This window comes from Procambarus clarkii, chromosome 24, assembly GCF_040958095.1.
Source record: "Procambarus clarkii isolate CNS0578487 chromosome 24, FALCON_Pclarkii_2.0, whole genome shotgun sequence".
Classification (NCBI taxonomy): Eukaryota; Metazoa; Arthropoda; class Malacostraca; order Decapoda; family Cambaridae; genus Procambarus; species Procambarus clarkii.
Genome location: NC_091173.1, coordinates 9761499 through 9782912, shown reverse-complemented (window position 1 = coordinate 9782912; position 21414 = coordinate 9761499). Strand labels below are relative to the sequence as shown.

The 21414-nt window shown below is 51.1% G+C and overlaps 1 protein-coding gene across 24 annotated transcripts in view; it reads left to right on the top strand.

Annotated features, from left to right (window-relative positions):
* LOC123747756 (protein bric-a-brac 2) overlaps positions 1-21414 on the top strand; it is a 190803-nt gene that overhangs the window by 69572 nt on the left and 99817 nt on the right. For 4 of the 24 annotated variants that reach the window (XM_069330555.1, XM_069330558.1, XM_069330556.1 and 1 more), the window contains exon 6: positions 11291-12454. The exons of 12 other annotated variants lie outside the window; for them this stretch is intronic. In XM_069330555.1, coding sequence (XP_069186656.1) covers positions 11291-11934 — 644 coding nt within the window. In that variant the 3' untranslated portion in view covers positions 11935-12454. 8 more of the 24 variants (XR_011229512.1, XR_011229511.1, XM_069330582.1 and 5 more) reach the window with 8 other exon arrangements.

The following is a 21414-nucleotide window of genomic DNA, read 5'->3' as shown; positions in this document are numbered from 1 at the left end:
GGAGGAAGGGAGATAAAAGCTCCTCATATTCGTTTATACCGGGCGCGCTAAATTGCCTTTCAACATTAACCTTTTCATCATATTTCTAATTAAAGTTGAGGAGAGAATTGACATCAACAACCTCTTCCTGTATTGCCTTCCGCTTTCAGACTACTCTTATTGCGAACGAGAGCTTACACCTGTACGACTCAAGTTGCATGTGGTTCCACCTCAACCTCTGTGGTTCTTTTGTAAACCCCAACGACTGTGGTACTTGCGTAAACCTCGATCACTGTGGTACTTGCGTAAACCTCGATCACTGTGGTACTTGCGTAAACCTCGATCACTGTGGTACTTGCGTAAACCTCGATCACTGTGGTACTTGCGTAAACCTCGACCACTGTGGTACTTGCGTAAACCTCGACCACTGTGGTACTTGCGTAAACCTCGACCACTGTGGTACTTGCGTAAACCTCGACCACTGTGGTACTTGCGTAAACCTCGACCACTGTGGTACTTGCGTAAACCTCGACCACTGTGGAACTTGTGTTAACCTCAACTGTTGTGGCCTCTCCAGGGACCAGATTCACGAAAGCACTTACGCAAGCACTTACGAACATGTACATCCTTCCTCAATCTTTGACGGCTTTTGTTACATTTATTAAACAGTTTACAAGCATTAAAACTTCCCATTCAACTGTCTCCGTGGTGTAGTGGTAAGACACTCGCCTGGCGTTCCGCGAGCGCTGTCATGGGTTCGTATCCTGGCCGGGGAGGATTTACTGGGCGCAATTCCTTAACTGTAGCCTCTGTTTAACGCAACAGTAAAATGTGTACTTTTATGAAAAAACGATTCTTCGCGGCGGGGGATCGTATTCCAGGGACCAGCCCGAAACGCTACGCGTACTAGTGGCTGTACAAGAATGTAACAACTCTTGTATATATCTCAAAAAAAAACAAAAAAACTGTTGTTGTTATTGTTGTAAACAGCCTCCTGGTGCTTCGGAGCTCATTAACTGTTTAATAATTGAAAACAAAGCCGCTAAAGATTTGAGAAAAGATGTACACGTTCGTAACTGCTTTCGTGAATCTGGACCCTGATGGTCTGTGGTACGTGCGTTAGACCCCCCAACAGCTGTGGTTCTGTGTTGACCTCAATCACTGTGGTACTTGTGTAAACTATTGCGGTTAGACGTTAGTCACTGGTACAGTAAACCTCAACCACTGCGGTACTTGTGTAAACCTCAACTGCTGTGGGACTTGTGTTAGCCTCAACAACTGGTATTGTAAACCTCACCGCTGTGGAACCTGTGTAAACCTCAACTGCTGTAGGTACTTGTGTAAACCTCACCTGCTGTGGTACTTGTGTTGACCTCAACCACTGTGGTACTTGTGTAAACTTTTACCACAGTGGTAACTACGTAAATCTCAACTTGTGGTACTTGTGTAAACCTCGACCACTGTGGAAGTGTAAACCTCAACTGCTGTAGTACTTGTGTAAACCTCCACCACTGTGGAACTTGTGTTAACCTCAACTGCTGTAGTACTTGTGTATACCTTAATCAATGGAACTTGTGTAAACCTTAATTGATGGAACTTGTGTAAACCTCAACGACTGTGGTACTTGTGTAAACCTCGACCACTGTGGAACGTGTGTAAACCTCAACGACTGTGGTACTTGTGTAAACCTCAACGACTGTGGAACTTGTGTAAACCTCAACCACTGTGGTACTTGTGTAAACCTCAACGACTGTGGTACTTGTGTAAATCGCCGTCATGTTAATACTCGCCTAAAGCATCAACACAACTATGACACTTGCATCAACCTCAACCATTATGATACTTGCATACAAATTATCCGTGGTACTTGTCTAGCCTTCCGTTTTGGTAGTTACATAACCCTCCACCACCACCACCGCCACCGTCATACTGGAATGGTCTAAGTTAGTCACCACTGGTACTGTCAACCATCAAACCCACTGGTACACAGAGATCACACTAACGTGATGCATCAAATGAACAAATCCACAAGGGCCGTGACGAGGATTCGAACCTGCGTCCGGGAGCATCCCTGACACTGCCTTAATCGACTGAGCTCCCTGTCGTAGCTCAGTCGATTAAGGCAGTGTCTGGGATGCTCCCGGACGCAGGTTCGAATCCTCGTCACGGCCCTTGTGGATTTGTTCATTTAAACCCACTGGTGTTTGCTGTCATAGAGCGGTAGGTAGGTAGGTAAAGGGCGGCGTACAGTAGAGGGCAACAGACAGGTCGAGTGGAGCAAGGAACAGGACAGGACAGGAACATTATTATCTGCCCCCCCCCCCCCTCACACATTGACACACACACACACACACACACACACACACACACACACACACACACACACACACACACACACACACACACACACACACACACACACACACTTAACACTTCTCTTGACACCCACTTGATCATTTCTGCTCCCACTGTGTGCCTCAGGCGGTTAATTAACACGGATTGTGTACGTTCTGGTCGAGGCGATTGTCGTTGTTCGGCATTTCATTAGATTTGTACTGCCGACTGTTTGGCCAAGCTTGGCCAGTACTCCCGACCACTCCCTATATTCCAGCTTCCTTACTCATTGCTTATCCTCCTACCTTTAACCCTCTCCCGGTCCCCCGGTCCCTAACCTCCCAGCACAGTAAGTAGTGACACAAATTAAAATATGCTGTATATACATTATTTGAAGAATAAGCCGGTTGACATGTGATTGGATATGCCAGTAGTTTGTTAATGTATAAATGGTGAGGATATAATATGAATATTTTAAAAGTACTTAGTAGCCAATGTACAGGCAGGTTTGAACTTAGGACTATATTCACATTTGAAAGAATATTTGGTTGTAGTTTATATTAGGGAATAATTAGCGAGTTGTGATCCGTTAAATGTCTAAAAATTGGCATGTTTTAGCTTGTGAATTTTCAAATGACGTAGATGTGAGAAACTATAGGTTTTATATTAAACTAATTTCCATTGAAGGTTAACGGTACAAGGAGGTGGTTGGAATGGCTGACTCACTTTAGTAAGTGGGAAATTACTTACAAAACGAAATATATTTTTTTATATAAAATTATCAGACAGTAAAGACCATTTCATTGCCGGAATGTAGAAGACCCAGTCAGTCGTTTACTTACATAAACCTACCTTCCTCTCCGGGTGAAGGAGAGACGCTGGGGATTAAGTCTCTTCAAGCTTTGCAGGGTGACTCAGGGATGGTCATAGGGCCCCCTGGCGGCCGACCTCCATGCTTCTATCCCCTCCCCCCCTTCCCTCTCCTACCCCCTCCCTCCCGCTCACACTTCTGCATGAATTGACAAATTGTATCAATTTCTCGCTAAATACCAGATTCCATCCTCACTGAGATTCATCCAGTATATATTATTTTGTGTATGGTTAAATGTTCGGTTCTTATTTAGTTTGTTAATGAAAAGTATATATTTTGGGGAACGGTAGAAATAGGCTTTTGGGGTGTATTTTATTTAACTATAATATGTATTTAACAATAAACTTACTTGAAGTGTGTGTATTGAATATGGTCATAGTGAGAAAAAATATTGGGGAGTGTAAGGGAAGGTGGTGGAGGGCAGGAAAGGTGGCCAAGGGCAGGGAAGGTGGTGGAGGGCAGGAAAGGTGGCCAAGGGCAGGGAAGGTGGCGAAGGGCTGGGAAGGTGGCCAAGGGCAGGGAAGGTGGTGGAGAGGTAGCGAAGAGTATGAAAGGAAAGGGAAGGTGGTAAAAAAGGAGGAGGGCATGCAATATATATATATATATATATATATATATATATATATATATATATATATATATATATATATATATATATATATATATATATATATATATATAACATATATATATATATATATATATAATATTGAACTATCGAAGAGGGTAGTGATGTAGATAATTACCGTGAATTTTAGTGTAAATGGTTAGTGATGAAGATAGTGTGTAGAAAATAGTGTGATAGTCACACTATAATCTCTCAGTGATAAAGATAGTGTGTGGTGAAGGTGTTGCCCCGTCACCCGAGCAACGCCGGGTACCGCCCCTCCCTCCAGCTTCCAGTCCATTACGTAAATAATTTCTGGGTAAAGTAGCTGGTAGGAATAAATTATTGGTAACGTTTAGCTCGTGATAAAGATGTCCCTATTTGTGAGGGTAAGTGGAAAGGTGACCCAATTTGTTTGAGAGGTTAGGTTAGAGGGTTATCTTGAGATGATTTCGGGGCTTTAGTGTCCCCGCGGCCCGGTCCTCGACCAGGCCTCCACCCCCAGGAAGCAGCCCGTGACAGCTGACTAACTCCCCGGTACCTATTTACTGCTAGGTAACAGGGGCATTCAGGGTGAAAGAAACTTTGCCCATTTGTTCCTGCCTCGTGCGGGAATCGAACCCGCGCCACAGAATTAAGAGTCCTGCGCGCTATCCACCAGGCTACGAGGCCCCGTAGGGTGATCCCATTTGCTGGTAGATTAGGTGACCTCCCCATTTGTGATAGTAGGGTGGTTATCTTTATCTTGAGGTTATCTTGAGATGATTTTGTGGCTGAAGTTTCTTTCCTGCGGTCCGGTCCTCGACCAGGCCTCCTTTTTGTTACACACACCCCCAGGAAGCAGCCCGTACCAGCTGTCTTAAGTCCCAGGTAGCTATTTACTGCTAGGTGAACAGGAGCATCAGGGTGAAAGAACTGCCCATTTGTTTCCGCTTCCACCGGGGATCGAACCCAGAACCTCAGGATTACGAATCCCGAGCGCTGTCCACTCAGCTGTGGTTGGTGACTATTCGTGAGAGTAGGGTGGTTGGTGACTTCGTGAGAGTAGGGTGGTTGGTGACTATTCGTATTAGTAGGGTGGATGGTGACTATTCATGAGAGTAGGGTGGTTGGTGACTATTCGTAAGAGTAGGGTGGATGGTGACTATTCGTAAGAGTAGGGTGGATGGTGACTATTCGTGAGAGTAGGGTGGTTGGTGACTATTCGTAAGAGTAGGGTGGATGGTGACTATTCGAAAGAGTAGGGTGGATGGTGACTATTCGTGACAGTAGGGTGGATGGTGACTATTCGTGAGAGTAGGGTGGTTGGTGACTATTCGTAAGAGTAGGGTGGATGGTGACTATTCGTGAGAGTAGGGTGGATGGTGACTTCGTGAGAGTAGGGTGGATGGTGACTATTCGTGAGAGTAGGGTGGTTGGTGACTATTTGTAAGAATAGGGTGGTTGGTGACTATTCGTAAGAGTAGGGTGGATGGTGACTATTCGTGAGAATAGGGTGGTTGGTGACTATTCGTAAGAATAGGGTGGTTGGTGACTATTCGTGTGAATAGGGTGGTTGGTGACTATTCGTAAGAATAGGGTGGTTGGTGACTATTCGTAAGAGTAGGGTGGATGGTGACTATTCGTAAGAGTAGGGTGGATGGTGACTATTCGTGAGAATAGGGTGGATGGTGACTATTCGTGAGAGTAGGGTGGTTGGTGACTATTCGTGAGAATAGGGTGGTTGGTGACTATTCGTGAGAATAGGGTGGTTGGTGACTATTCGTGAGAATAGGGTGGTTGGTGACTATTCGTAAGAGTAGGGTGGATGGTGACTATTCGTGAGAATAGGGTGGATGGTGACTATTCGTGAGAATAGGGTGGATGGTGACTATTCGTGAGAATAGGGTGGATGGTGACTATTCGTGAGAATAGGGTGGATGGTGACTATTCGTGAGAATAGGGTGGATGGTGACTTCGTGAGAGTAGGGTGGAGACGTCATTAGTGAGAATATTTTGACCGGTTATTTATCTACGTGGAGACCCCCTCCCCCCCCCCCCTCCCTCAGCCGCTATGTATGCCCCTCTTGACATGACTGCAGACACAAGTAATATGTTGCTGCGTTTGACCTCGTTATTAAGGTAAGGTGTTTTAACTGGTTTTATTACTATTTTTTTTTTATTTTTTGCTAATGGCGTCCGTCACCTCACTGCCACTTTCCAGTTGACGCGAGTAAAGGCTTTGGGTATGTGTGTGAGGCTCCTGGTGAGGGTGAGTGAGAGGCTCCTGGTGGTGGTGAGGGTGAGTGAGAGGCTCCTGGTGGCGGTGAGAGTGAGTGAGAGGCTCCTGGTGGTGGTGAGGGTGAGTGAGAGGCTCCTGGTGGTGGTGAGGGTGAGTGTGAGGCTCCTGGTGGTGGTGAGGGTGAGTGAGAGGCTCCTGGTGGTGGTGAGGGTGAGTGAGAGGCTCCTGGTGGTGGTGAGGGTGAGTGAGAGGCTCCTGGTGGTGGTGAGGGTGAGTGAGAGGCTCCTGGTGGTGGTGAGGGTGAGTGAGAGGCTCCTGGTGGTGGTGAGGGTGAGTGAGAGGCTCCTGGTGGTGGTGAGGGTGAGTGAGAGGCTCCTGGTGGTGGTGAGGGTGAGTGAGAGGCTCCTGGTGGTGGTGAGGGTGAGTGTGAGGCTCCTGGTGGTGGTGAGGGTGAGTGAGAGGCTCCTGGTGGTGGTGAGTGTGAGGCTCCTGGTGGTGGTGAGGGTGAGTGAGAGGCTCCTGGTGGTGGTGAGTGTGAGGCTTCTAGTGGTGGTGAGTGAGAGGCTCCTGGTGAGTGTGAGGCTCCTGGTGGTGGTGAGGGTGAGTGAGAGGCTCCTGGTGGTGGTGAGTGTGAGGCTCCTGGTGGTGGTGAGGGTGAGTGAGAGGCTCCTGGTGGTGGTGAGGGTGAGTGAGAGGCTCCTGGTGGTGGTGAGGGTGAGTGTGAGGCTCCTGGTGGTGGTGAGGGTGAGTGAGAGGCTCCTGGTGGTGGTGAGGGTGAGTGAGAGGCTCCTGGTGGTGGTGAGGGTGAGTGAGAGGCTCCTGGTGGTGGTGAGGGTGAGTGAGAGGCTCCTAGTGGTGGTGAGTGTGAGGCTTCTAGTGGTGGTGAGTGAGAGGCTCCTGGTGGTGGTGAGGGTGAGTGTGAGGCTCCTGGTGGTGGTGAGGGTGAGTGAGAGGCTCCTGGTGAGGGTGAGTGTGAGGCTCCTGGTGGTGGTGAGGGTGAGTGAGAGGCTCCTGGTGGTGGTGAGTGTGAGGCTTCTAGTGGTGGTGAGTGAGAGGCTCCTGGTGAGGGTGAGTGAGAGGCTCCTGGTGGTGGTGAGTGTGAGGCTCCTGGTGGTGGTGAGGGTGAGTGAGAGGCTCCTGGTGGTGGTGAGGGTGAGTGAGAGGCTCCTGGTGGTGGTGAGGGTGAGTGAGAGGCTCCTGGTGGTGGTGAGGGTGAGTGTGAGGCTCCTGGTGGTGGTGAGGGTGAGTGAGAGGCTCCTGGTGGTGGTGAGGGTGAGTGAGAGGCTCCTGGTGGTGGTGAGGGTGAGTGAGAGGCTCCTGGTGGTGGTGAGGGTGAGTGTGAGGCTCCTGGTAGTGGTGAGGGTGAGTGAGAGGCTCCTGGTGGTGGTGAGGGTGAGTGAGAGGCTCCTGGTGGTGGTGAGGGTGAGTGTGAGGCTCCTGGTGGTGGTGAGGGTGAGTGAGATGCTCCTGGTGGTGGTGAGGGTGAGTGAGAGGCTCCTGGTGATGGTGAGGGTGAGTGAGAGGCTCCTGGTAGTGGTGAGGGTGAGTGTGAAGATCCTGGTGGTGGTGAGTGAGAGGCTCCTGGTGGTGGTGAGGGTGAGTGTGAGGCTCCTGGTGGTGGTGAGGGTGAGTGAGAGGCTCCTGGTGGTGGTGAGGGTGAGTGAGAGGCTCCTGGTGGTGGTGAGGGTGAGTGAGAGGCTCCTAGTGGTGGTGAGGGTGAGTGAGAGGCTTCTGGTGGTGGTGAGGGTGAGTGAGAGGCTCCTGGTGGTGGTGAGGGTGAGTGAGAGGCTCCTGGTGGTGGTGAGGGTGAGTGTGAGGCTCCTGGTAGTGGTGAGGGTGAGTGTGAAGATCCTGGTGGTGGTGAGGGTGAGTGAGAGGCTCCTGGTGGTGGTGAGGGTGAGTGTGAGGCTCCTGGTGGTGGTGAGGGTGAGTGAGAGGCTCCTGGTGGTGGTGAGGGTGAGTGAGAGGCTCCTAGTGGTGGTGAGGGTGAGTGAGAGGCTTCTGGTGGTGGTGAGGGTGAGTGAGAGGCTCCTGGTGGTGGTGAGGGTGAGTGAGAGGCTCCTGGTGGTGGTGAGGGTGAGTGAGAGGCTCCTGGTGGTGGTGAGTGTGAGGCTCCTGGTGGTGGTGAGGGTGAGTGAGAGGCTCCTGGTGGTGGTGAGGGTGAGTGAGAGGCTCCTGGTGGTGGTGAGGGTGAGTGTGAGGCTCCTGGTGGTGGTGAGGGTGAGTGAGAGGCTCCTGGTGGTGGTGAGGGTGAGTGAGAGGCTCCTGGTGGTGGTGAGGGTGAGTGAGAGGCTCCTGGTGGTGGTGAGGGTGAGTGAGAGGCTCCTGGTGGTGGTGAGGGTGAGTGAGAGGCTCCTAGTGGTGGTGAGTGTGAGGCTTCTAGTGGTGGTGAGTGAGAGGCTCCTGGTGGTGGTGAGGGTGAGTGTGAGGCTCCTGGTGGTGGTGAGGGTGAGTGAGAGGCTCCTGGTGAGGGTGAGTGTGAGGCTCCTGGTGGTGGTGAGGGTGAGTGAGAGGCTCCTGGTGGTGGTGAGTGTGAGGCTTCTAGTGGTGGTGAGTGAGAGGCTCCTGGTGAGGGTGAGTGAGAGGCTCCTGGTGGTGGTGAGTGTGAGGCTCCTGGTGGTGGTGAGGGTGAGTGAGAGGCTCCTGGTGGTGGTGAGGGTGAGTGAGAGGCTCCTGGTGGTGGTGAGGGTGAGTGAGAGGCTCCTGGTGGTGGTGAGGGTGAGTGTGAGGCTCCTGGTGGTGGTGAGGGTGAGTGAGAGGCTCCTGGTGGTGGTGAGGGTGAGTGAGAGGCTCCTGGTGGTGGTGAGGGTGAGTGAGAGGCTCCTGGTGGTGGTGAGGGTGAGTGTGAGGCTCCTGGTAGTGGTGAGGGTGAGTGAGAGGCTCCTGGTGGTGGTGAGGGTGAGTGAGAGGCTCCTGGTGGTGGTGAGGGTGAGTGTGAGGCTCCTGGTGGTGGTGAGGGTGAGTGAGATGCTCCTGGTGGTGGTGAGGGTGAGTGAGAGGCTCCTGGTGATGGTGAGGGTGAGTGAGAGGCTCCTGGTAGTGGTGAGGGTGAGTGTGAAGATCCTGGTGGTGGTGAGGGTGAGTGAGAGGCTCCTGGTGGTGGTGAGGGTGAGTGAGAAGCTCCTGGTGGTGGTGAGGGTGAGTGAGAGGCTCCTAGTGGTGGTGAGGGTGAGTGAGAGGCTTCTGGTGGTGGTGAGGGTGAGTGAGAGGCTCCTGGTGGTGGTGAGGGTGAGTGAGAGGCTCCTGGTGGTGGTGAGGGTGAGTGTGAGGCTCCTGGTAGTGGTGAGGGTGAGTGTGAAGATCCTGGTGGTGGTGAGGGTGAGTGAGAGGCTCCTGGTGGTGGTGAGGGTGAGTGTGAGGCTCCTGGTGGTGGTGAGGGTGAGTGTGAGGCTCCTGGTGGTGGTGAGGGTGAGTGAGAGGCTCCTGGTGGTGGTGAGGGTGAGTGAGAGGCTCCTAGTGGTGGTGAGGGTGAGTGAGAGGCTTCTGGTGGTGGTGAGGGTGAGTGAGAGGCTCCTGGTGGTGGTGAGGGTGAGTGAGAGGCTCCTGGTGGTGGTGAGGGTGAGTGAGAGGCTCCTGGTGAGGGTGAGTGAGAGGCTCCTGGTGAAGTTTGAGGTTGGAGGGTAACGTGGGCGTCTCGTGTTGCAGGTGGGGTGTCTGCGGGCGTCGTGAGCGAGGCCCTTCCCCAGGGCCGCCCCCCCGACGACACCCCAGCCTTGTCAGCCAGCGGCCGGCCTCACGCAGGGCCTCCTACATGCGGGATGAGGAGCATGGCTGCCGCCCTCAGGACCACTAGTCTGGCGGGCCCCGGGGCCACTTCACCCACCTACCTAGTGGGTGGAGGGCAGAGCATGGCCGCCCACATGGCCATCGGACCCAGCCAAGGCACGGTAGCCTGCCCCTACTGCCACAAGCTCCTCCGCTCACACTCGGGCCTCAAGACACACATACGCGACCAACACACGGCCAACACCCAGGTCACGTGTAGTATCTGCCGCAAGTCCTACCGCAACCAGAACTCCTTGAGCAACCACATGAGTCTCTATCACAAGGGCAGCAACGGCAGCGCCGCCCCGCGACCTGCCACTGAACCTCGAGCCACCTGAGCCTCCCTCACCCTCCATACCCACTTTACCAACTGGTAAATAATAGTAATAATACTAAATAATTATTAATAATACTAGTAATAGTGAGTAGTGTTATTCCTGATGAGGACAATATGTGAGAATGGCGGCGCAGCCAGTAGCAGAGAGGGCGGGTGGGCAATGGAGGGAGTTTGCCGTACTGACGGGATGTGTTGTCTGTTGCAGAAATGTACCGGCTGTTTGGGGACGGGATGGGGGCGTCGCCCATGGCGGGAGGGCGAGCCAGATTCGAGTGTCCTGTCTGTTGCAAAGTGCTGAGCACCAGTCACGGCCTGCGCAGGCACATAAATGACAGACACACTGTCCACCTCACTTCATACCGCTGCTACGTCTGCCACAAAGAATACCGCACGCCAAATAGTCTACAAAATCATATCTATGTTTACCACAAAAGAGAAGGAAAGAGCTGAGGGTGAGTTACTTGTAGGAGTGGTAGTGTGCGCCTTGCTTCCTGAAGCCTAGTAGCCAGAGCGTAGTAGTGGCATGCCATGTAGAGCAGCTCTCAACCCCCGCCACATGACCATTTCCTTCTCTCTTGCAGAGAACTACGGTCGCTTAGAGTGTCCCCATTGCCACAAACTGTTGAAGGGCACAAGTCTACGAAAACACCTTGAAGACATGCATACAGTTCACCTGACTTCTTACGAGTGCAAGATATGTCATAGACACTACCGCACTCCCAACAGTCTTCAGAACCACTGTAGCCGCTATCACCGGCGGCAGCGCACCGACTCGCTGGGCCCAGATTACGATAATGTATCGTACAGTCAGAGCCCAGGCCCTCCCCCCGTACAACACCAGCTGTCGTCGCTATTGGCGGCTGCGGCGGCTGCCCGGGCCTCCGTTCATGTCAGCCCCCGCACTCCAGGGTTCAGTAACGGCGCCCCCCCGCCCCCAGAGAACCATATCCCAAGGGATAAACTCATCTCATTTTCTGACATCTTCAACTGAAAAAAAAGAAGAAAAAATCTGAAAATGATGTAGTTTCCTGGATTTAAGCATGATATATGATTAAGGTGCAGTGATACAGGTTTTGACGAAAATTCTGGGGACAACTAACCTAATTTAACCGCCATAAGGTTGGCGGAGGCTGGACCGAGAGTGGATTGTAACGGCACTTTCCTTTCCTGTTGCAGGGAAGACCAGCATTCTGTACACGCCAGCTGAGTGTCCTCTATGTAAACGAAGATTCTTCAATAAGTACTCAGCCAAAAGACACATGATACAGGCGCACGGCGAGAACCTTTTTCACACCCGTCCCTACGCCCGGGCCGACCCCAGCTGTACCTCCACCTTCAGTGCTGCGCTGCAGGCCATGGGCGTAGGTTCAGGGGGTGGCACTAGTGACGCCCGACACACTATGGTTAAGGTTCATAACTACGCGCAGGACGCCTGTGCCTTTCCCTCTTCCCCGCCGCTTCAACATGGTTGTCGCGACGGATCCTACAGCCAGCTGTTATCAGGGCTAGGGCATGGCCCTTCGCCTCCGCGTCTCAACACGCAGGATGGGTCGTCCGTTGCGGCAGGAGTGGGTGGGTCCTCCACGACCCGCCACGAACCCACAACTACAACAACACTGCCGGGGGGCCTTCACATGCCCCTTCATAACCCTATAGACTCAGTTGTAGCACCGCTGAGTGCGATAAGCACAGGTCGTCACGGTGTTCACGAGGCGTCCCCGGGGCAGTTGACACACTCCGGGGCCACACCTCAACACAACACCCACGACACACCTACCACGCCGCTCTCTTCCACCTTCTCAGCCACACAGAACCTGTGATGTCATTCACTCGCATCTTCCACGAAGTCTCGACAATGTACACATTTTCTGATCATTCCTAAACCATGAGGGCGCCTGTGGCACACAGCCGTGCAGCGCGGCCCTTGAGTCTCCTGCAGCGCCACCACTACACGGGGTGGGTAGCTAAGACTCTTGTGATATGCGCATGATACCCAGGTTCATCATGTACATGTATACGATTCATAAAACTGGTGCCATATATCGTGCTACTTCATTAAGTGAACATTTTGAAACTCAGAATGCAAATTTTGTACTCTCCACATCAGAAGGAATAAAATAAAAATCCAATATATATATATATATTACCATGAATTCCTATTTTTTTCTCAGCAAGCCATGGCGCTTGTTTAGTGTCAAAATGTAGGTTTAGTTTTGTAGGCGATTTAGTCATTAGTTTGGCTGAAGTAGACTTGATCTCGTTTGAGTCCCGAGTAGGTGCATTTATGTTTGTACTCTACATGTATTTAGTTTGTGATAATAAAACGATACAAAAGGAAAATTCATTTCATTTCCATTTTTGTTTAACCTTGACATAAAAATGCCTTCCTGTTATATACTTTAGACCAAAGCGGCAGTGATTGTGCGGGTGTGGCATCAGGTGTCAGCTGCTGGGGGTGTACGTGAGAATTGACATAGGTAAGACATTATGAATTTATAAACTGTCTTCTCTCTTTTCTCTCTGCTCTCCGCTCTCTCCGCTTTCCGCGCTCTCTCAGCTCACTCGGCGCTCTCGGCTCACTCCGCGCTCTCTCTCGGCTCACTCCGCGCTCTCTCTCGGCTCACTCCGCGCTCTCTCGGCTCACTCCGCGCTCTCTCGGCTCACTCCGCGCTCTCTCTCGGCTCACTCCGCGCTCTCTCGGCTCACTCTGTGCTCTCTTGGCTCACTCCGCGCTCTATCTCGGCTCTCTTGGCTCACTCCGCGCTCTATCTCGGCTCTCTTGGCTCACTCCGCGCTCTATCTCGGCTCTCTTGGCTCACTCCGCACTCTATCTTGGCTCACTCCGCGCTCTATCTCGGCTCTTGGCTCACTCCGCTCTTTCTCCGCTCGCACTCTCTGCTCTCTCTCCGCTCTTTCTCCGCTCGCACTCTCCGCTCTCTCTGCTAGCTCTCCGCTTGCTCTCTCCGCCTGCTCGCTCTCCGCTCTCTCCTCTCTCTCTCTCCTCTCTCTCTCTCCTCTCTCTCTCTCCTCTCTCTCTCTCCTCTCTCTCTCTCCTCTCTCTCTCTCCTCTCTCTCCTCTCTCTCCTCTCTCTCCTCTCTCTCCTCTCTCTCCTCTCTCTCCTCTCTCTCCTCTCTCTCCTCTCTCTCCTCTCTCTCTCTCTCTCTCTCTCCATCTCTCCATCTCTCCATCTCTCCTCTCTCTTCCCTTCGCCTCCCCTCTCCATTCCCTCCTGGGTAACCTACAACCTCCCTGGGCATAAGACGCTTAAACTGAGCTGTTCCAATGGTAAACATTCCATTTTGAGTTTATGTACATCCCCCCCCCCCTATCCACCATGTATCCCACGCTCATTTTCACTCGCCCACTTTAACGTTTGTCCTTCAAAGAAAGTAATCCGGGCAATCTATCCCCCTCCCCTTCTTTTATGTTGAGTTTCTGGCCTTCAGTAGCTATCACTGCTGGTGGCGACGCCTCGCGCATTCACCTTTGGCCTTCCAGTTTACAGAATCGAGCACATCTTATGATATAATTAAGAAGTTTGTTACAAGGGACCCAGAAGAGATCCTTGCGGAATGTGATTGTGGGTCTGAGACGGCGATACGAGAGGGACAGGTGACCTGGCACGCTCGCTCCTCAGAACCGTGCACATTGTCTTGCTATCAGGAGGTAGATTGACACCCCGTCAACTCCACGATGTATTGGATGACATGTTGCACTCTAGCCCTTGTGTACATAGCGCATAGCCTACCGTTAAAACAAGGCGAGACTTTCTGTATAATGTTGGCTGTTGTTAAGGGAGGGTTGTTTATGATGGCAATTGTTGGAAGGGAACGAAGTTGTGGGTAGTTAAAGTTGAGGGCTGGGATATTGCAGCCTTGTATGGTTATACTCGCGGACCTGATCTACTGTGCCACCTGTGTGTGCCTCTTGTGTTTATACTCGCACACATGCCCTACTCTGCCACCTGTGTGTGCCTCTTGTGTTTATACTCGCACACATGCCCTACTCTGCCACCTGTGTGTGCCTCTTGTGTGTATATTAAGCACAGTATGATGTAAGTTAAGCTTTACCAATATATATGATATAATTGTTACACAGTACATTATACTATAATTACGTACTGAAAAGCGGGTTTTGTAGTCACTTGTTACAACACATGTACTTTACAGTTTGTTGACGTTTTGTTGTGTTGCTAGCAACAGTTCCTTTGTTGGACATTTTGAGTCAGTAGGCATATGTAGTTTTGTCAGAAGAGTATATGAAGGCGCTCGTTACTCATTTATTTAGCTTATGTGAAGCCTGCTTCTTGCAATTGGTTTATCCTGTATTGCTGTATTGTGGTTCAGTACAACGCTAACGTTGAGGAAAATTGAGTAGTGTTTAAGGTAGCATGTTGTGTTTGTAGGGGAGGATATATAATGTTAGTGGTGTGTGTGTTGTGTTAGGTGCAGTATTCTGATGGTGATCCTCCTTACAGGCGGCCCGGGGAGGTCGTGGTCGTGTGGGCCCCCAGAGCTGACGCCCGGCCCACTTCTCCCCTCCGGAGACCCAGCCGGGGGGCGTCTCCCAGGGGCCCTCACACACCCGACACCTACTGCCGCCCCTGCCGCGGGCGTCACCCACACACCCACAGTCTCTGACCACATTAACGTCATCCAAGTGCCTGCGCCCACCTCGGTGGCCAATCAGGGCGGAGGCTTCACCATGTGTGTGTGCCCACACTGTGGCAAGTGCCTGAGGGATAAGTACAAAGTGCGGCGACACATTGAGGACGTGCACACGCCATCCTCTCACAGCCACCAGTGCACCCTCTGCCAACGTCACTACAAGACCCGCAACACCCTACAGAACCACATGAGCATCTACCACAGGCAGCCCAGGAGGCCTCGCTGACCCTCGTTCACCACCGCCACTGGTTCTTCACTTCATCACAGTAGTGGTTCGTCGCCACTACACACTACCAGTGTCTCTAGTAGTTCCCTGGCACTACGCCACAACCGTACCAGTAGTGGCTCTTCATCGCTACACAATACCAATACCAGCAATGGTTCTCTGGCACTGCACCACAACATTATAAGTAGTGGCTCATATGAACTACACAACGGTGGCTCCTCGTTACTACACAACAATATCACCAATACTGGTTCTCTCGTGCAAGACAACGGCAACAGTGATCCTTTGCAACACCACCACAACACTCACTGGCAGCGAGTCCCCGGCACTACATAGCAGTACTGGTGGCCACTCTCCACTCTACCACGCCATCCATCACTTGACCGCACTATCATCAACCCATCTCTCAAAATCTTCCAAGTCGGTGACAGCACACCGGAAGCTGGGGTCCAGTAACGTCTTGAAGCCTCACCTACATGGGTGCCACTAATCTATCCTAGACAGGTGGGTTATCCTTGGCCTGGAGGTGTTTGGGTCGTTGCTAGGGCCAGAATGTTGGATGGTAGTGATTTTAGCATCAGTTGAGTAACTGGTTCAGGAGCCCAGAGAGTACAAAGAACGAGACCAACATATCTGTAACCTAAGAGAAAGTATGGATGTAACTGTTAACGCGGTGTTCCTTCCCGGGTTTATAACTCCACAATTATATAAGCCAGGGAATATTGATCATGAAACATGAAGCTGTTGTAACGTAATATAAAATCTAGTTTTGTGACGACTGTGAATTAGAAAGATAAATTAGAAATAAAAGCGTGTTATTGTTGCTAACGTTGATGGTGCTACACGAATTTGATGTACTCTACTCTGCTCAATGGGGGAATTTGTCAAATATTGCCTTCGTGTTTTTTTGTAAAATTGTTATTTGTGCTTTGGCAACAAAGCTCAAAATTGATTATGTAGCCTTATCAGCATCGCTCTGATGTTTCTTACGAGGACGAGTATAGATTGTCTTAGATCAGGCTGTTTCTTGGGTTGGCCAGAGATGTGCAGTTATGAACCGCATTTGGTCATTGGTTTTAGGGGGTCTTCTTCCCTCCCTTCCTCCCTCTCTCTCTCTCTGACTATATACCCATACTGGAAAAACATTTTTTCCCATAATTACACACACACACACACACACACACACACACACACACACACACACACACACACACACACACACACACACACACACACACACACACACACATACTGGTGGGACGCGAACAAGGGGACACAGGTGGAAACTGAGTACCCACATGAGCCACAGAGACGTTAGAAGGAACTTTTTCAGTGTCAGAGTAGTTAACGGATGGAATGCATTAGGCAGTGATGTGGTGGAGGCTGACTCCATACACAGTTTCAAATGTAGATATGATAGAGCCCAGTAGGCTCAGGAATCTGTAGACCAGTTGATTGACAGTTGAGAGGCGGGACCAAAGAGCCAAAGCTCAACCCCCGCAAGCACAAATAGGTGAGTACACACACACACACACACACACACACACACACACACACACACACACACACACACACACACACACACACACACACACACACTCTCACACTCACTCTCACTCTCACTCTCTCTCACTCTCTCTCACTCTCTCTCTCTCTCTCACGCACACATCTTTACGGAGGTTGGGTCATGCCAGGGTGCGAGAGAGAGTATCTGTGAATGAAGACATTTTGTGCGCGGCGGTTGGCATATTAGAGTAGCTGCGGTGGTGTGTGATGCCCAGGTGGAGTGAGGGGAGAGACCCACCACCATCACCCAAGAGCCTCCACGAACCTCTCGCCCCACCACCCAAGAGCCTCCTCGAACCCCTCGCCCCAAGAGCCTCCACGAACCCCTCGCCACCGCGTATAGTGGCTTTACCTCTCACGCTCGGCTCAAACGTTGAATACTGTGCGAGTAATTGAGGTGTTGTGAGTGCAGTAGGTGCAGGGAGGTTGTCCGAGTGTGGTTCTCGAGTGCGCACGTTAACGCCAGACGGTATAGATAGGGGCAGGTGCTGTTATAACGCCTTGTATATAACACCTCGATCTCGCCAACGTTTATATTGATCCTGTGTTACAGCCTGCTAAGACAGACAAGACACTCACGCACACGCACGCACGCGCGCACAGACAGACACACACACACACACACACACACACACACACACACACACACACACACACACACACACACACACACACACACACACACACACACACACACACACACTAACGAGTGTCAGATCAGTGTGTGTGTGTGCGCGTGTGCTGTAAAGTGTCATGTGTGTATGTGTAGTAGAAAGTGTCAGGTGTGTGTGTGTGTGTGTCTTGGAGAGCCCCAGGTGTATGAAGGGGTGTATAATGGGTAATCACGCGTAAGGGTATTATGTTCTCAGCCTAGTCTTGAGGGGGCCGCGTTGGTCTACCCCTACACCACCAGATCATTCCTTCTTGTTACTTATGTTCTGTCTTACCTTAGCACTTGCTGCCCCCCTCCCCCATCTTGTATGTCTTAAGGGTAGTGTGTGTGTGTGTGTGTGTGCGTGTGGTGGGTTGCGTGTGGTGTTGTCTTGGTGACTGTCTGCTCTGACTGGGGCGCTGTCTCTTTTGTTGCAGAGTGGGTGCGGTGCGGCCAGTGCAACAAGGTGCTTGGTGGGCGGCGCAGCCTCAAGCAACACATAGCTTGCGTTCACGCCCCCGCTTCCCCTGGCTACCAGTGCAAATATTGCCATAAAGTCTATAAAAACAAGCACACGCTGTTCAGTCACGTGAGCCAGTACCATAGATACACCAACTTGGCCCCGAGCGCCGCCCAGTAGTGAGTGGTGAGCCTTGATTGTCTCCCCACACACACATACACGCTGCTGGCACCCTCTACACCCGCTGCCACTCTAGTCACGCTCCCCACCCACCATCCCCTACTACTACTACTCCCTCACTAGACGCCATACACACACTCGCTCATCCACAGCACACACACACTCATATATACACTTCCAGATTATCTCTCGGGTATTACGCTCCACATTCACTTGCCGTATGGTTTGCCGAGCAGGACCTTGAAATGCCCCTCTTTTGTAAGTGAAGACCGTGTGCCAAATTGTGATCTTGTTATGTATTCTTGGCAGTGATAATAAAAGAGATCATGTCATCCAGGCCTTTCCTTTACGCCTTCTAGTAAAACTATCTTTCATGAAATGTCATTTGGCTTTATTTTGGTACTTCTGAAATGTAGGCGTTTGTGAAGTAGTGTGTTGTGTTTGGTCAGTGGTGGAGGCTGGAGGTGGTACTTGTAGGTGTTGGGTGGTCCGTGTTGGTGGAGGCTGGCTCAGGTGTCACTGGTGGCCTTGTCGGTGGTTGTCGGAGCGGTGGAGGTGTAGTAGGGTGTAGGAGCGGTAGGGTTGGCAGGGTCCGCACTCACCGCCGGTGTTGTATCGTTGCAGGCACGCCGGCCCCCATGCGCAGCCCGCTCGTGTACATACCAGTGCTGTGCCCCTTCTGTGGCAAGAAAATAAGTAACAAGTACAATCTCAAGACCCACGTTCGTAATATGCATCCGGAAACCCTGGAAGCTTTGTCGCATATGGAGGAGATGTAGGCGGGTGCCGAGGGCCAGACTGGTGGCCCGCTGGTGGCCCGCTGGTGCCCCGCCGGTGGCCGTGCCTGGCCGGACGAGGCCTCGCTCGTGTTGGTCAGCTGGCCCTACACACCACCTGCGGCCACTACCACGTGTCCACTCCTCCAGGCTCTCTCACTACCCCATGGGTCGCCTCGCAGATGGCTCATACACCCATCAAATAAGATTTAGTAGTGTAGATTATTTATTTAAGAGTATTGTTAAATGATCAAAACTTTTCTTAAACTAGTTAAAAAGAGTAGCATAAGTAGTTAGCTTTGTTGCAGTTTGGTGCCTGGTGTGTTTGTGTTGTCTGTTGATGACGTAAGTACTGGGTGTATTCAAGAAGTAAAGGAAGAGCGCTTACGGCGTGTTGTCTTTGTTGCAGGGGCGCGGGCGTGGGTGGTGGGCGGGGGTGGGGCGGTGTCGTGCCCGGTGTGTGGGAAACGGCTCAGCAACAAGTACAACCTGCGTATCCACGTGAGAGACAAACACGAGACGCAGGAAGGTTCCCGCCCCACTTGTGCCACCTGCTGCCGTACCTTCAAGAACGCCAACAGCCTCCGAGTGCACGCCATCAAGCAGCACGGCCTCGTCAGCAACAGGCGCAGACTCAGAGCCATCTACCACAACAGTGTGGCGGGCCTTCCTGCACCCTCGTCCACCACCTCACCTGTCTCCCATACTCTCTCTCACCTCTCCACCACCGCCTCCATCACACCCCACTACATAGACCACTACTCTCATGTAGCCAACACTCACGCCATGGGCCACACCCACCATGGAGACCGCCCACGCCTCGGTCTCTGTGAGGATGGCCAGGAGGCCTACACCTCCTTGATTGGCTCCTCTCACACTACATCAGGGATGGGCGCCCCTCACACCTCCCCAGGGGATGGCTCACACCCGTCCCCTGCGGTGGGTTCTTCACAAGGAGTGGGTCATCCTGAAGAGGCCAGCCCTCGCCTCACCTCGCCTACATTCCGAGACACCAACTTACATGCTCACAAAGGCTCCTAGGCCAACCTGTCATCTCAAAATAACGTCGCTTCTCGCTCGTATGCGCGCTATGGCCAAAAACTGACGTAATTTGAAATGAAATCGACACACGAAAGTGATGTACTGTCCCGGGGACCTTAACTTACTGTTTTTTGGAAAAAAAAATCCGAAATTTATGTTCAATTTTTTTTTTAATTTTCAAATTACGTCAGTTTTCGGCCATACGTGTCAAACGGCTAAATTCAGACGTAATTTGTAAGAAGACAGGTTCCCTAGGCAGCTGGGAGGCCCCGTGGGCCAAGCCCCGCCGGCCAAGCCCCGCCGGCCACACCACCACCCACAGCATGGTATAACCTCACGAGACACTCATAGTGATAAGAGCCTCATCAAACACCTGTCATTCTCTTGGTTATAAGCAGTATATTTGTGTAAGATTTGCTTCCTAGACATATCGTTTTAGGTGAACAGTTCAGTAAGAAACTTGCAGATTAACAGTATGTACTGGATACGTTTTTGTAATAAAGTGAACTTTTAAGTAATGTCTGTCTGAATTACTCCTATTACTCCTAAGGTAGCTTTCGAGACTGGCTATACACGAGAAAAAATGTTTTATTTGTATTTGTAAATCAGAGCATATTCTTACACATTAGCCTAAAATGTAAACAGATCAAGTAAATTCCCATTTAAAGACACAAAGTAAAAAATACATTATTGTAAATATGTTAGTAATGTGCTGTTAAGGGCATTATGTACACCTGTGGAAGAGCAGCGGTGGCCGGGAGCTTGAGGACAACCATTGATCACGGACTCACGGTCAGCCAGCTATTTTTCTTATTTATGGCTAGCTAAATGGCTTCGTAACTACCCCAGCCCAGCCTCCTCAAGTGATAGCACTTTGAGTAAGTATTTGGTGGAAAGTAATAATGTGTTGTGATCGACCACCAAAAAGTTTACACATTACGTATTATTGAATTTGGCGGATTTTTTTTAACACCACATAAATATAGAAGGTAACTTCTCCTAGCAATCTTAAGTAATAGACACTGTCTTAGACTTACTATAATGCACATAAGTGCGATACTAGGCCTAGTAGAGCCGGTGGCTGAGCGCTCAGAACACTGGATGCGTGATCCTGTGGTCCCGGGTTCGATCCCGGGCGCCGGCGAGAACCAATGGGCAGAGTTTCTTTCACCCTATGCCCCTGTTACCTAGGCGTAAATAGGTACCTGGGTGTTAGTCAGCTGTCACGGGCTGCTTCCTGGGGGTGGAGGCCTAGTCAAGGACCGGGCCGCGGGGACACTAAGCCCCAAAATCATCTCAAGATAGTAATATGTAAAGTTTGGTATTTAACTATATTTTTTTTTTACGGACTATAAAATTATAAGTACAAGAAGTGAATTATTGGTGGTGAGTCACTACATATTGGTGCTCCCTCTCGCCTGGAGGACATGCTGAATTATTCATATACATAATTAACTTGGTTTTGGAGTTAAGCTCCTCTCTAATAATTAAATTTTCGTTCGTGGTAATGTACGAGGTAAGAGAAATGGCATCGCCCCGGCCAGACTTCGATAAATAAGCATTGCTTGGTTGTGTAGGGAGGCTCCTGACGGGTGAGGCTCCTGACGGGTGAGTCCTGACGGGTGAGGCTCCTGACGGGTGAGGCTCCTGACGGGTGAGTCCTGACGGGTGAGGCTCCTGACGGGTGAGGCTCCTGACGGGTGAGTCCTGACGGGTGAGGCTCCTGACGGG